The sequence below is a fragment of the Halichoerus grypus genome, chromosome 15, assembly GCF_964656455.1.
Source record: "Halichoerus grypus chromosome 15, mHalGry1.hap1.1, whole genome shotgun sequence".
Taxonomy (NCBI): domain Eukaryota; kingdom Metazoa; phylum Chordata; class Mammalia; order Carnivora; family Phocidae; genus Halichoerus; species Halichoerus grypus.
This window is the reverse complement of record NC_135726.1, coordinates 10,130,009-10,146,162: the sequence shown is the minus strand read 5'-3', so window position 1 is coordinate 10,146,162 and position 16,154 is coordinate 10,130,009. Positions and strand designations below refer to the sequence as shown.

General features: G+C 40.9%; 1 protein-coding gene across 1 annotated transcript in view; it reads right to left on the bottom strand.

The window, feature by feature from the left end:
- Positions 1–16,154, bottom strand: part of ADAMTS18 (ADAM metallopeptidase with thrombospondin type 1 motif 18) — a 141,456-nt gene that overhangs the window by 61,247 nt on the left and 64,055 nt on the right. The window contains exons 3-10 of the mRNA XM_078063528.1: positions 14,564–14,675; positions 13,467–13,739; positions 11,059–11,252; positions 10,703–10,786; positions 8,743–8,902; positions 7,333–7,438; positions 5,053–5,190; positions 2,537–2,690 (exon numbers count right to left, since the gene is read on the bottom strand). Coding sequence (XP_077919654.1) covers positions 2,537–2,690; positions 5,053–5,190; positions 7,333–7,438; positions 8,743–8,902; positions 10,703–10,786; positions 11,059–11,252; positions 13,467–13,739; positions 14,564–14,675 — 1,221 coding nt within the window. The remainder of the gene's footprint in view (positions 1–2,536; positions 2,691–5,052; positions 5,191–7,332; positions 7,439–8,742; positions 8,903–10,702; positions 10,787–11,058; positions 11,253–13,466; positions 13,740–14,563; positions 14,676–16,154) is intronic.

Genomic DNA, 16,154 nt, shown 5'->3' with positions numbered 1-16,154 from the left:
CTGAAAACAAACACCATCCTTTCCCTGTGCTGCCGGAGACGGGTCTACACTGTCCAGACCAGCAGGGCGAATGGGAGGTTTGCTTGTTTAGGAAACCCCTCCCACGTAGGGCCAGGCAGGAACTATCTGTGATTCTCAGCAATAACGCCATGGTTGGTTACAAACAGGTATCTTCCGCCCCCTAGGTTGTGGGGGGGAAACATTCCGCATTCGGGATCCACCACCTTCCCTGTCTTACCTCATGGTCATCTCAAACCTCTCCCTTAAGCAAATCTCCCCGCCCCTCCAGGCATTCCCATCCCTGTGCCTTCCTCATTCTAGCCAGTCTTCTAGTCTGCAATTCCCACTTCCCTTTGCTCCACTCCCCAAGGGAGACCATCAGACTGAGGTGCTGTCTCTCGAAAATATGGTATGGTTCCAGAAAAATAGCTGTCACCGAAGACTGGCTGTTTGAGCCCTGCACACTGTCGTACACGGAACAGGCACCCCACACGTTTGATGAATGTCTGATCCTGAAGGCATCTTAGTAATTTTTAAAACTTTCTTTATATTTCTAAAGAAAATCCAACTTGTTAGCAATTGTGCATTTGCCGCAGAGTAAGCGCTTAAAAAATGTTTGATTAATGACTGCATAAGCTAGTGAAACCTTTAGGAATGAAGGGAAGAGGAGACAGAGTTAGGCAAACTTTGTCCGCAAAGCGAATGTCCACTGACTTCTGCCAAGCACATCAACAGGCAATTAGAAACAGCCGTACATTTATTAATCTATACACGATACACCAGCATTTGCCAAAGTAAGGTCCATGTACCATGGAGGATACACCAAAAAAATTGTGGATGGTGTGTGGGTAAACTTTTCTGATAGTCATACATTTAAAGAGCATTAGAAAAATATGTGATCCCATATCAAAACCTGTGATTTCGTGGTTATTTATTAGGACTGGACTCATGTATTTTTAAGTGAGCTGATTTATTAGAAAAGCAACACGTGAATAACAATACAGAGATACAGGGCGCCTGGGTGGCTCAGTCGGTTCAGCGTCTGCCTTCGGTTCAGGTCATGATCTCAGGGTTCTGAGTCCCGCATCGGGCTCCCTGCTCAGCGGACAGCCTGCTTCTCCCTCTCCCTCTCCCTCTGCCTCCCTGCCTGGGCGCACTCTCTCTCTCAAATAAATAAATAAATAATCTTAAAAAAAAAAACCAATATAGAGATACAGCACAAAGAATGAAGGTAATTATCAATGACTGAATGTTGATGTTCATGACTGAGGCTTAGGAAACACTCCTATTAACTGGAGAGAAGGAAGCTTAACATCAATGTGATGGACAGGTTTAAAAGCTTTGAGGCTTTGGGCAAATGGAATACACATTCTCTGAGCTCCATGTAAAAAATGATAATTCTCCTTTCAAAAGGTCTTTGTGAAGACTGAGGAGAAGTAAAGTAAGTCTCTAAGAAGATGCCTTCTAAAAAAAAAAAAAGTCTGGTGCTTAAAGGACTGAGCCACCCAGATGCCCCCCCGGGGTGCCTGGGTGGCTCAGTCGCTGGGCATCTGCCTTTGGCTCAGGTCATGATCCCAGGGTCCTGGGATCGAGCCCCATATCGGGCTCCCTGCTCCTCGGAGACCTTGTTTCTCCCTCCCCCACTCTCCCTGCTGTGTTCCCTCTCTCGCTGTGTGTCTCTCTGTCAAATAAATAAATAAAACCTTAAAAGAAAAAAAAAGATGTCTTCTGTGGAACAGAGGCTCATGTGGCAAGTGCCGGGGGTGGTGGGAGGGGCAGTGTTATCCTCAATGGGGCTGCCGCAGAAGGAGGAACAGACAAGAGGAGGGATGGAAAAGGGGAAGAACAGGAAGAAACTAGGGAAAGGGAGCTATAAAACTGTCATTTCCCAGTTTCCAGATACCTAGGAATTCCACCTTTCTCTCTCTGGATAGTAGGGAAGAACAACTTAAAACTGATTCCACTTTGTATTGATGTTGAGATGGTCAGTGGTGGAGTTTTGGACCAACTGGTCCAATGTTTCTCCCATTTCTACATCCTGGACCTTTGCTTTTCCCATCAATGTTTCTCATAATATTGAAGGGAAGACTGGACACTCAAAAAAGTTGGCTGTCAAGGGTAGTTTTCATATTCCATAAAGGCATAGGTATATATTTTGAGGTGGTGATGCTTTTTCAACGTATCACGTGAAAAGGGAATATGAACACAACAATAATAATCAGAATGATGAGAAGTAGGTAAATGTGACTCTACCCAGATTTACTACTTGTGATGAAATCCTCATCAACCCAGGAGGGATTTTCTCCCACGGATGCAGTCGGATGGTATTTAAACCAGGCATGGTCTATGGGGGATAAGCCCGGATAATTCACTGACAGTAAAATCGCCACTTAATTATCATGCCAAACAACTGACATTTTAGAGATAACCCAGACTCTAACCCTTGGCCTTTGCAAACCAAATGTTTAGATTTCTGTTAGGGACACAGACACATTGCAGAATCTTAATGTAAGTTTGAGATCACAAGCAAACATACCTTCACAAAACCGAGGCTGCATAACTTGGCTTTTGCTCCAAATTGCCACTTGCACTGTGTGTCAGCATCATAAATCTGTCCTGGTAGTTTGTCCGGATATTTATACTGTCCCGTTTGCTTGGGCTCATCCACCAGACAGCCAGCCTGAGGTGTGCTGCCACGGAAACACAGCCTCGTTAATTCCCGTGTTTATCTGTGATCTTTCCACGTAAAGCAATACGCCTCTGAATGCACTCACATGAAGAAAAGCATAGCATGGCGGAAGATATAGGTAATACTGAATGTTAAAGTGGGTATTTGTTTTTTCCAGAGAGTGAGTCCTGTCCTGTCTAAGAAGATGGAATTTACACAGCTACGGAACGTTTCACCTGGAGCTGGAAGTCATAGCTCTCCAAGTGGTTTGGTTTGGCCAGCTAGATGGGAAAGGTCAATATATTTGAAAACTCTCCCCAACAATGGTATTCAACAATATTCAACAGATTTTTATTGGGGTGCCTACTGTGTGCTGAGCACCAGGCTAAGTGCTAAAGGTACAAAATAAACTAGACAGAGCTGGTACCTGTCTTCATGGAGTTGAAAGTCAGGCTGCATCTTTTATAAATAATGGGGCAGTGGTCAAAGATGTACTTTACCTTAAATAATCTTTACAAGCAAAAAATAAATTAGGTTTTTGAAAGTATCAGGAGAAAGGACGCACTGGGGCAATAAGCAGAATAATTCCCCAAAGTGTGCTCAACTGGGATGTGTTAAGAAAAAAAAAATCAGTCTGGATGGTGGATATTGTTAAATAGCACCTTCCGTCCATTTAAATTAAATAGCTAAACTATGATACCAATGAGAGGTAAAAGAGCATGGTGGTTAAGTATGATTTTGGAGGCAGACAGATGGGAATCTGAATCAACCATGAGACCAAGAGCAACTCTAATATACCTCATTACTGACAATGAGGTCCATTAAGAGTTTAACAGATCCAACAAGAAAATGCAATATGCTCAACCCAGCATAATAAGCATTCAAAGTCAACTGTTGTTATCATCATCCCAAAACATTTAATTGTATCATATTAATGACAGAAATTCAATCTGTATTAAGTTGACCTTGATTTATATTTATTGATTCTATTCTCACATGAGATAGAAAAGATAATTTCAAAGCCCCAAATAATAAATTTATAATAAGACAATCTTCTATTTGATAAAACTTATCATTAGCAAAAGGTTTTTCAATTTCTTACTGTTCTTTGGGGTATTATTTGGTTAAACACCTTATATTTAATCAGCTTTGCCTGTGTGTATTACTAATTCTGTAAACATTTGAAAATCGTATGCAATAGTACAATTTAAGAAAAAAAGTATCAATATTATCAATTCCCAAAGATATTTTGTTAGTTTCCCTAACATTTGGTCAAAGGGAAATGGGATTAGAACTTGAGTGTTCTTATGAGTCAACATAGCATTATAAGATACATCATAACAAACTAGAGTGCTATTATAATTACAATGGTCAAATATATATTGTTGCTAAATAAAAGAGAGGATACTTCAAAGGGTTCCAACTTTGGGTTCATCACTGAATATGAATCACAGAGTGCTACCTTCCTAACTCCCATTTTACTAATGACAACTAGTTTGAGTTATCAAACGGATTTTATATAGCTATCATCCCCTTTGGATGTCTTCTGGACATAAAACGAGCTCATGGTTATTTTAAACAAAATAGGTAAGCAAGACAATATTCCATTCATTATAAAACATGCACACCATTTTAGCATTTTTAATACTCTTATGACCAAATTTATTGATCAGATTAAAATACTTAATCACAGTAAAGAGTATATCTAGCAACCTCTGGAGGTCATAAAGGGGAGAGAGTTATAAGCATAGATCTTGGAGTCATACCCGACCTAAGTGTGAGTCTTATGTCTACACCTTACCAGCGGTAGTACATTAAGCAATACAATTAACCTCCCTAACACTCAGTTTCCTCAACCAGAGACTAAGGATCCTAATAGGATTGCCAGAGAGGACTGAATGAGGCAACAGGTGCAGAGCATTTAGCACGGGTATTAGACCTTCAATGTATTTTTTCAATAGCAGTAATGATGACAATATCATTACCATTACCATCATCACCAGCACCACCACCACCACCATCACCAGCACCATCACCATCATCAACGCCAGCACCATCATCATCATCACCAGCACCATCCTTACCATCACCACCACCACCTCCATCATCATCACCACCACCATCTTCATCATCATCACCAGCACCATCTTCACCACCACCACCACCACCACCATCTTCATCATCATCATCACCAGCACCACCTTCATCACCACCACCACCACCACCATCATCACCAGCACCATCCTCACCATCATCACCAGCACCATCCCCATCATCACTATCACCATCACCATTATCAAGCCATTGAATATTTATTTTAAACAGCTGTTGAGCACTGTTTGAGGTCACCGCCCCGGGAATACCCCCGTTCTTTTTTGTCTTACCTAAGGAATTTCTTGAGATACTGCCGGCTACACGAAGACCAGGAAAACACCCCATTGTTTCCTGTCAGTGTGGGAGACATGATATTGCCTTCAGCCTTCCTGCAGGGATTGCCTTCCCCATCGTGAATCATGCCGAAGCTGAAATAGAAGAAAACAGAAAGCTTTCTGTGAAGCCATTTTCCAAATGATAATCAAAGGAAGAAGATACACTGACAATCAATGAACCCAAGTGAGAGACAGAGTTATCACAATTGTAAGAAAAAACAAAGACAAAAAATGAGTTACTCTATACAATTGACCTTTGAATACCGTACGGGTTAAGGCCACTGACCCTCCCCACCTGCAGCTGAAAATTCAAGTATAATTTTTATCTCTCCCAAAACTTAACTACGAATAGCCTACTGTTGACTGGAAGCCTTACCAATAACTTAAAGTTAATTAATACATGTGTTGTATGTTACATGTATTATGTACTATATTCTTACAATCAAGTAAGCTAGAGAAAAAATATTAAGAAAATCATAAGGAAAATACATTTATTTTTTCAATTTTTTAAAAAGATTTTATTTATTTATTTGACACAGAGAGAGAGAGAGAGAGAGAGCACAAGTAGGGGGAGCAACAGAGAGAGAAGGAGAAGCAGGCTCCTAACCGAGGAAGAGAGCCTGATGCTGGGCTCAATCCCAGGACTCTGGGATCATGACCTGAGCCAACTCAGGCTCAGGAGTCCCAGGAAAATACATTTAAAGTACTATATTGTATTTACCAAAAAAAAAAATCTACATCTAAGTGGACCCGCATGCACATAGTTCAAACCAATGTTGTTTAAGAGTCAACTGTAGGGGAGCCTAGGTGGCTCAGTCAGTTAAGTGTCCAACTCTTGGTTTCAGCTCAGCTCATGACCTCAGGGTCGTAAGATCGAGCCCCGTGTAGGGCTGTGCACTCAGCGTGGAGTCTGCTTGAGATTCTCTCTCTCCCTCTCCTCTGCCCCTTCACCTTGTTTGCACACTCCTCTCTAAAATAAATAAATCTTTTTTTTTTTTTTAAGAAAAAAGAGTCAACTGTAGTGTTGTAAAATTAATATAGAAAATTCTAAAAAATGCTAAGGGCTTTGCTCTATTATGTCTTGGCCACAAAATCAAAGAATGGTATGTCTACTGTATATTTTAAGGACGAGAAACTTTTGGTCAATACATCTAAGCTAAATTAAAATGATGGGATACTCAAATTCTTTTATTTCAAGTACCACATTTTTTTTTCTTCCCACCAGTTGTGAAACTGTGATAAGGAAGTTCACGGTTAGTAGGTGATAGGTAAAAAAAAAAAACGCATTTAGACATATGTTTGACATTCATATTTCCTTCCTGCTCTGTACAAAGGGGCCTTGTGCTTAACAGGCATTTTTGTACCGGTGTTCACAATAAAATCGGTTCATTCATACCTTGCTAAGAAAGCGGCTGTGCACATACCAGGATTCAAATTCCCTGAAGATAATCTGCTCATAAGAGACACTAGCACCAAAATATTCAAATATAAATTACAGTTGCGGAGATGATTTTGCTTTTAAGTCAGAATGAGCATTCAACATAAATGCTGAATACGAGACACACACGCCAACACGCCTAAACCCATCTATCCAGAGAGCTTGCCCTGTGAAACAGTCATTTTGTTAAGCAGCGTGCTGATTCCAATGTGGATGCTACTGTTCAAGGAATGTTTGAAAAGCCTCTACAGAACTGCATCGGCACCAGATTTCATGCCTTACAAATTCGGCCCATTACTCTCAGGTTTCTCATTCCTCATTTCGAACTCTATTCTCACAAGAGAAAGATTTACTAACACCAGGGAAGAGAATACTAAGTACATGCAACGACACCAGGTACAAGAATATCCAGTGTGTGCGCCAAAAGCCTTTGAACGATTAACATGCCGTTACATTCTGGGAATTGACACGTCTGCCCAATTACTTCCTCGGTATAATGAACTAAAACGATCTTCACTGCAGCAGACCATGGAAGACATTCCTGAAAGACCAGGGGGTCCATTAGATGACTTGCAGTCCATCTATACCCACAATGGATTTCTGTGCAGCTATGAAACATTGTTGTTTAAAAAAAGCAACACCCACGATGACACGCCTTTACTGAGGGAGCTCTCCTTATTGTCAGGTACGATTCTGAGCTTTGCCCAAGATTTAGCCTATCTATTCTGACTAGACCAACAATTATCATTAGGGGGATGCCAATGAATCACCCAACTGGTTTTCATAGAATCACTCACTTGTGCCCTGACTCATGAGCGATGGTGAAGGCCAGGCCAAGCCCCGTGTCCTCATTGATGGTACAACTTCGGTACTTACTACACATTCCACTGATGGGAGCAAACCCTATTGAGAGAGCAATTTCAAGTTTTAGTCCAAAGGGCATGCATACAGATACCTGACCATTTCTTACGGCTTCAAAATGTTCCGCACAGTCTTAGTTTCATTGGTTAACATAATTAATTTCAGTTTAATTGATTCACGTACTTAATTTTTTTGCAGGGAAGCACTAAAGGCATAGGATTATCTGTCCTGCCCAGATAAATGCAGAATTTAACATTTTCTTTCCTTTTAAAAGATACTGTCATCAACAGATCCTCCTCCCAACCCTGTAAAGTCACTATGACTGTTGTATTTTCCATTTTACATACAGAACAGGAAGCTGCAGGACATTTATAAGCCTTATCTCAATTAAACCAATGCAAAATATCCACCTAACAGCACTATTAGCATTAAAGCTCAAGGTATATTTTCTAAGAGAACATACATCCTGGTCTTTTTCTGAAGCAGACAACATGAAAAGGTCTGAACGATGTGAACAGATTAAATGCATTTTTTTTCCTATTCACTAGAATGTGACAAATGCTTCTGTTTTCAAAAACTACTTCCTTCTAAGAGCAGCTATAAAATCATTCTAGCCAGTGTTTGATTCTATCTTGAACCACATTATAGCGTTAAATGTCTTTCTTCCCAGTTTGGGGTCCTCCCATGCAGAACAAGAGTATGTACCCAGTTAGTATTAAATACACGCTTGTGGATGGACTGCATCCACTTTGCTGCTATGTGGTCTGTGAGATAATCTGAGCAACTTAATGTGGAGGCATATATCATCACTAGCACCACCACCACTGACACTGAGCTAGAGGAGCATTAATTCATCAAAAAAACAAACTGTTGATTTCTTACTGTATGCAATGGAATATACTAGAAAATACAGTATAGATGTGGAAGATACAGTCCTTACTCATTGTCTCGTGCAAATATAGAACAGCTGAGTCCTTTAAAGGTCAAGTAACTTTCTAAAGGATGCACGTCTATGCTACCCAAGGGCACAGTGAGGCACCAGGGAGATCAGATTTTCTTCAGCAGCCCCAGTTGGGCTTATGGAATAAATCACAACTCGTCTAGTTAAACAATTCACCTCAATGATCATCAATAGAGTTAATAAAGAAAAATACAGAACGAATAAAGGAAATGAGCTCACCATTCCACCCTGACTTGAGTTAAATAGAACAATATTCACCACAGGGTACAGTGAAGATAACTACTCCACAATTTAAATATTAGGTCTTCTTATTAAGGATCCTTAGGGCCACCCACCCAGTAGACAGTTTTCACAGGTGTGAGTGAAACACCCATTCATACCTTACCTAGAGTGTCACATGGTTCATTCTTCCAGGAACAAATGTCAAATCCCGTGAGTAGGATGGCGTGGTCATGCCTCTTGCCATTCTTTCCAATGAGGGCAGACTGCCACTGACAAAAACTATTCAGAGACTGGTCTGCATGGTGGTTGATCAATAATCCTCCCTATGCGAAACCCACACAAATCAGAGTGTGAATTTGTCAGAGGTGAGAACGTTGAATTATTCCATTTGTACAAGCAAACACAGAAACACATTTCTAGGGAGAAAGGTCAGTAGAGGAAAACACTTGAGCTAAGGTTGGAGACAACTGATTAAAAAAAAAAAAAACAACCCTAAAACTATTTCAGGTAAATTCTCACAATATTTAAAGCAACTACAGAGTTTTAGTAGTATACTTTATGACTGGTTCTATTTCTAAAAAAAATAATAATAACCTGACATCAGTTAGGAATATTTGTGTTCATCTCATGCTAGTACCACCTTTATAAAACTGTTAAAGTTTTTAGAACCTAATTATAAGTTAATAGTGATAAAGTTCAATGCCTTCTTCAATACGGCATGAGGAAGGTAGTGACCACAACTTATTTACCCCTATGTCAAAATTTCCAGCAAAGGGCTTGCCACGTCACAGATTAAAATCAATCCATCCATCAATCAATAAAAAGAAAGCTCACTGAACAGATGTATAAACAAATAATTATAAGACTCTGAGGGGGTAAGATAGGACCTAGCTTTAAGATATTTAACAAATCTTTGCTTAAAACTATTGACCTGGGTCAAGTTGAGGGTTTTTAGAGTAGGTCTTTAATTATCCATGAATTAGGATGCCTCCAGCTTCAATATCCTTGGGCAAAGTATAAGTGGTAGGTTAAAGACAAACGTGTCTCCCAGTGACACACACCCTCCTTTCTACCTTCCTAAAATTCCAAGAGCAATTTGACAGGTTAACCTCTGCAGCCGTACACACCTGGATGATGAGATTAATTTTTGTCTTGTCTCGGACTCCTTGCTTTGTACATTAATTACTGGGGTAACGGATGAAGAGGAGAAGCCACAGGGGACTTAAAAAACCTGGTAATCTCTACCTCAGAAAAATACAGTTTCAAACAGCATCAAAACACTAGAAGCCGTGAGTGCCATGCATTTAACACTTTATTATATGTTCTGGTTTTATGATTTACTCCATGCCTGTGTCTTGCACCTCAAGGTAATCAATGCAAGGGCAGTTAAATATTCCTTACTTATTCCCTGTAGTACCTAAGATGGTATTGGGGAGACAGCAGGTTTACTACAAGAATTTTCTGGTGACTTATTTTCAGTATGTTTTCAAAATATCTTTTTAAATCTACCTGCAATTACCCAGCATATCCAACGTGCAAGATCCAACTGACCCTTAAATCTACTATCAAATGCCCCTTCCCTGTAAAGCCTACATAATATTTGTATTTTTATATATAATGTAATATTTATACTATATATACATATTTAATCATATCTATGCCATTGTATAGATACATGTATTTTATATATATATATGTGTGTGTGTGTGTGTGTGTACATATATATATATATATAAAATTATTTTGTGATGTTTTAGTTATTTGAATATATAACCCTATTAGGTTGTACTTTCTTTGAGGACAGGGTCAGCCTATTTTCAAGATGGAATTTCTAATGACTAGTTCATGGATCGGTACACAGTAGGTATTCAATAAGTAGATCCTGAATGGCAGAATGTATTTTTTTTTAAGGATTTTATTTATTTATTTGACAGAGAGAGGGAACAGGGGGAGTGGGAGAGGGAGAAGCAGGCTTCCCACTGAGCAGGGAGCCTGATGTGGGGCTTGATCCCAGGACCCTGGGATCATGACCTGAGCCAAAGGCAGACGCTTAATGACTGAGCCACCCAGGTACCTCCTGAACGGCAGAATGCATTAAGAAATAAGTGAAGTTTGGCACTTACAGGTTCTTGTTCCAGAAGAATGAGGCTCACCACAACAATGTTTATGTCACTTCCAATGGTCCCATCTTTAAATAGGCTAGAAACCTGTTGCAACAATTGAAATCAAATGAAAATAAACAAAATCTAAAAATCTCCAAAACTCTGTGTATTAATCAGACAGATTTATAGGTATGCAGACTTCAATTTTACGAAATTGAATATATGTATATGTACGTATGAAGCAATTTCCTCAAAACTCAACTTTTTTCCAATAAAATTATGTGACTATAGCTGCTATTCAATCCATACAAGGATATTCTGTGATTTTTGGCTGTTCTGGAGATCCAGAGTGTTGGAGTCCTAACAAACTCCCTTACCATGTTCATGACCGTGAGAATGTACGTGGTGACATTTGCCTTGCCGTGCTTTTCCACCATTTTCTTGTCTGCTACCACAAGGGTTTCCACATTTAGGCCCTTTTGTGATTTTCCAGCTGATCTTCTGGGTCGCCCTGCACTCCCATACTCATCAAACCTGAGATAGGTATCCTCCGTGGGAGGCTTAGGGGCATCTACAATGAACATAAGAGCATTTGGAGGGGATTATCAGTGGAGAACATCTGGGTGAGGTAGAAAGAAATCTAAACAGGGCAGGGAGAGAGTCCATAACCAACACTTGACAGATCTACTGATAAATGATGACTTCGGTGCTTGTCCTGGGGCTTTCCTCCTAGTTTGTGGTAGAGAAAGATTCATTCAAAGAAGTTGGTAGATGGATAGACTCAACAACTCAAAAATACCCTAACAAGTGGAACGAACACACACACACACACACACACACACACACACACACAAACTACAAATCTAGTTAGTACAGCAGGTCAACAAAAATCAATTTTGTCCGAATAGTCTTTAAAAACAGATAATGCTCATTTTATTTTATTCTAAACACTGCAGAAAGAGACATTATTCTTTGCATCTGAATTCATAACACTTTATATATTATTTTCTAAATAAAATTTAGAAATATACGTCCTACAAAACACTGTCCATCTCTAACATCCTTGTTTCATCAACACAAACTTGAATATAGCACAAAATAAGTGCTCAATAAGGACTCTTGGACCCAATATTGAGTTAGTTTTTGGGGAAATAGCATAGTCAGGGGTGGTATTTAAAATGATATTAAATATTTCACAAGAGGTAAGGTGCAGGCACCACCTTAACAGAGTGGATATTGGCCATGGCCTTTGAGAAAGACACCTGGCAGTGTCAGGATGTTGGGCCAGGCATGATCCCTTCAGTTAATGGGGAGGGACAAGTCCAAGGATTGCTGGGAGAGAACAGGGCATTTGGAAACTTAATACTAACAGAGAGTTATTTCAATACTTCAACAACTAGTACAGTCATAACAGTAAAGTCATTATAACTCTCCACAGAGTGAAATTAAAAAATTAAATTATGTAGAGTTAGATATAAAACCTCAAGTTGGCCGCTTTGATAAGTGACCCTGAGTCTCAGTTTCTTTATCAGTGAAAAGAGCATAATACCCATAACACCAATCATAAGGCTGCTCTAAAGATCAGCTGTGATATATCTATCAAATACATATCACGGTCACTATGGACAGCACCACTATTATTAGTATCACTATTATCATAAATCTGTGCTAAATTGATGTTCCTTAAAGAGGATATTTCTGTTAACACCCCAAGCCCCAAAGACCAATTAAAATGGTACAAACATGATATTTCATTATTGCTCCCAATCAACAGCTCAGGGATACCGGTACCCCTTCTTCTTGGGTAGAACCACCATCTGGCTGCTCTGTCCACCTCGGCACTCGCCTGCCATTCATGGCTACTGAGCCTTTGGAATGTGTCTGGTGCCAGTGGAGAAACTGAAGTTTTAATTTTAATTTCCATTTAAATTAAGAAAGCAGACCTTGATGCGGTGATTGAAAAACAAGTAAGTCTGGAACAGCATGAATATGTAAATCTACTTTTCTAACCTTAAGTTTTATGAAATCCAAATACAGATAAAGTATTTCTGATGAGAATTTGTTGTCTACATTGGAATTGTGCTCTAAGTGTCAAACAATGACTAGATTTCCAAAACTTAATATAAAATACCCGATTTATAAGTTGGTATACTGATTGCATATTGAGATGATATTTTATAATTTATCGGGTTAAATAAAATATATTACAAAAACTAATTTGCCTATCTTTAATTTTTTTTTAAATGTGGCCACTGGAACACTTAAAACTACTTGTGGGGCTGACATTGCATTTCTATTAGATGCCGCTGGTCTACAAAGTGCAGAAGGTTGTGCCTGGGTCACAAACCATGTGCCTGGGTCACAAACCTGTATCTCACTGCCACCTCCACATAGGTGCCAATGTTCTCACTTCCTGTGAAGCTATCCTTCAAGAGCTCAAAAGGAACAAACATTCCAACCACCCCTGAGGATTCATCTTTGATTTCCTTCATTATTGGAAGACTGGGTACCTTTCTCAGGAGCACAGAAACCAAGATAATATAGGGACCCGTGACTAAAATAAACAAAAGCATATCAAGACTTTTCCTAGTTTAACCTAGAAGAATTGAGAACTGATCACCCAGTTTTTGCCTGACAGGGATGAATGTTGGTCCATCTCCAAGACTAATTTCAGGGAGTGCTTAGGGTAGCCCCATTTTAACCTGCAGAGTCAGCACACCTGACCGCACTCAAGAAAGCCTGCCGAGGGCCCACATGAGAAAAGAGTAAGAAAAAGTTTCCTTACATACATTTCTTGCGTCGTCCACAAAAATGCTGCTTTTGCAACCTTGGGTGGTGATGCTCTCTTTCTTGACTCCGAGACGCATGGGGAGTGTGAGTTGGGGAGTGCCCGGGATAATGCCTGCTGGAGCCTGGGTAGTTATGGCAATGCTGGACCTTCTCCTCAGCTGTCCTTTTGTACAGTACGTGAGGATGGTGTCCGGCAGGTGCGCTGTAGTTATGTTCCTGGGCCAGCAGCTGAGGTAACGGTGAAATGAGGAATTCGTTTTTTCGTGTCCTTATTAGACCTGACTAAAGAACCAAACACACACAAAACATTAATGGTTCCAGGCAATCCCTTCTTATGTGGTGATTTTCAACAACTGTTTAATGGCTACCTCCTGTGTGCTACTTTGTTAGCACGTGCTAAGTAATTGACGTCCATTATCTATTTCATATGTACCATAAACAGTTACAATACTGTATGTTTCATATGTACCATAAACAGTACAATACTGTAAAATACCTCCATTTTACAGAAGACAAAACTGAGGCTAAGATAGTAAGTAGGAAAGCTAGCACTGGCATTGTAGGGAAGGAAAAAATAATTTTCCCTTTACCCTTCTAGGTTCTTGACTCAGACCTCATTGTAATAAAAGATTAACAGGAGAAAAACAAACAGATGTTTAATAACATGTATACCTTCCTTCAACATGGGAGTCACCCAGGAAAACTGAGTAACTCCCCAAAAGGGCCCAAGACACCACATTATAAATTCTGTCTCCCGGGAAAGATAGAAGATGTTGAGGTGGTGATGGGGGAGGGGGAAGGGCAGTCATGCAAGGTTACCAGGAAAAGCACAGAAAAAAGAGCTATGGTTGATATGCAGATTTAAGGCCTGGCTTTCTGCACCGACAAGTTGCTAGAGATTTGGTCACCCTCCTGTTCCTGGCACAGAGAGGGAGGCACCCCCACAAATGGAGATTTCCCTTGCGAAGGTAAAATGGTAACTTCTACTCGGTTTTCAGAGCTTTTCTTATGTCTGCTGTTTCTTAAAAACGATCAGCTGAAAATAATCCTTATGCAAAAGAGGCAAAGTTTGGGGCATCCAGAGCTCTCTACCCTCAGAAGCAGTGCCCTTAGCTACAGTTCCAGACTCTTCACTACTAATCGTGATGCGTAAGGACTCTTGTGCCTGAGGGCAGAGCCACGTGTCGTCCTGGAGCCTCTGCATCTATGACAAGGGGGACACAGCGGCAAACACAGGACGGAGGGGGCTGCTTCATAGCAGCCCGGCCCTCAAGGGACCCATAGCATGGGCAGGAAAAACTATGACATTCCATCCTGGTTTCACAAGTGCTAAATAACAGGACTAGCATAGGTGGCGGAGCGGGGAGAGTGGTCACGGTCATCTCCACGTGTTATCGACAGAATCTGCTAAATGGAGAAGAAAGAGTGAATCGGGACTTCTACCCCCTCCACTTTGACCTAGTCTGTACACTCTAATTGATTCCATTGTTCTTTCCGGCTTATCTCTTAACTCAGGCAAAAGCCCCAGGGGGCAACACAGCCCTGGATGAAACTGAAACTACCTCCTCAAGCAAGAGTGACTCCCCCGAGCCAGCAAGACCCCATGTGACTGACCCCAAGACAATGACGGACCTGACCTTCACTGCCCACCTGCACGTACCCACTAACCTTTGCTCCACATTTTCCTGACATAAACCTGGAAGTATTTTCAGCACTTTGGAGACAGCCTTTGAGATGTGAGTCCACTGTCTTCCTGGTGCTGGCCTCACTGAAATAAATGGCCTTTCTTGTTTCCCCACAACTCGTCCCTCTGTCTTTGGATTCTGTCAGTGGCAAGTGGCCGGACCTGGTCTGTTTCAGGACCGCTGGAGCCAGGCGCTCTTGAACCCCCGTGCCCCAGCTATAACAGGGGACTCGGCAAGCCCATCCAATCACAATTTCGCTTTCCAAGTTCACGGCACAAAGTGTGTATCTTTGTACCTGATACTTCAGCCGCAACACACCCCTGCCTTCCCTTCCACACCTCCGCCCTCTCTCTTCTTGCATTTGGTTCAGAAGGTCCTGGACATCCGGACCCTGGGATAGCAAGTATGGTCTGCTGGCCCTGCAGCTTCAGCCCACCCAGGAGCTTGTTAGAGATGCAGACGCAGGTCTCACCCCAAATCCACAGCATCAGACTCTGCATTTTATTTAGATCCCCATGTGATGTGTGTGTCTATGAAAATCTGAGAAGCACTGACAGAGGCTGGCCACTCTTTTTTTTTTAGGGTATGAATTTTTTTTTTAATTTTTTATTGTTATGTTAATCCCCATACATTACATCATTAGTTTTAGATGTAGTGTTCCATGATTCATTGTTTGTGCGTAACACCCAGTGCTCCATGCAGAACGTGCCCTCCTCAATACCCATCACCAGGCTAACCCATCCTCCCACCCCCCTCCCCTCTAGAACCCTCAGTTTGTTTTTCAGAGTCCATCGTCTCTCATGGTTCGTCTACCCCTCTGATTTCCCCCCCTTCATTCTTCCCCTCCTGCTATCTTTTTTTTTTTTCCTTAACATATATTGCATTATTTGTTTCAGAGGTACAGATCTGAGATTCAACAGTCTTGCACAATTCGCAGCGCTTACCAGAGCACATACCCTCCCCAGTGTCTATCACCCAGTCACCCCATCCCTCCCACC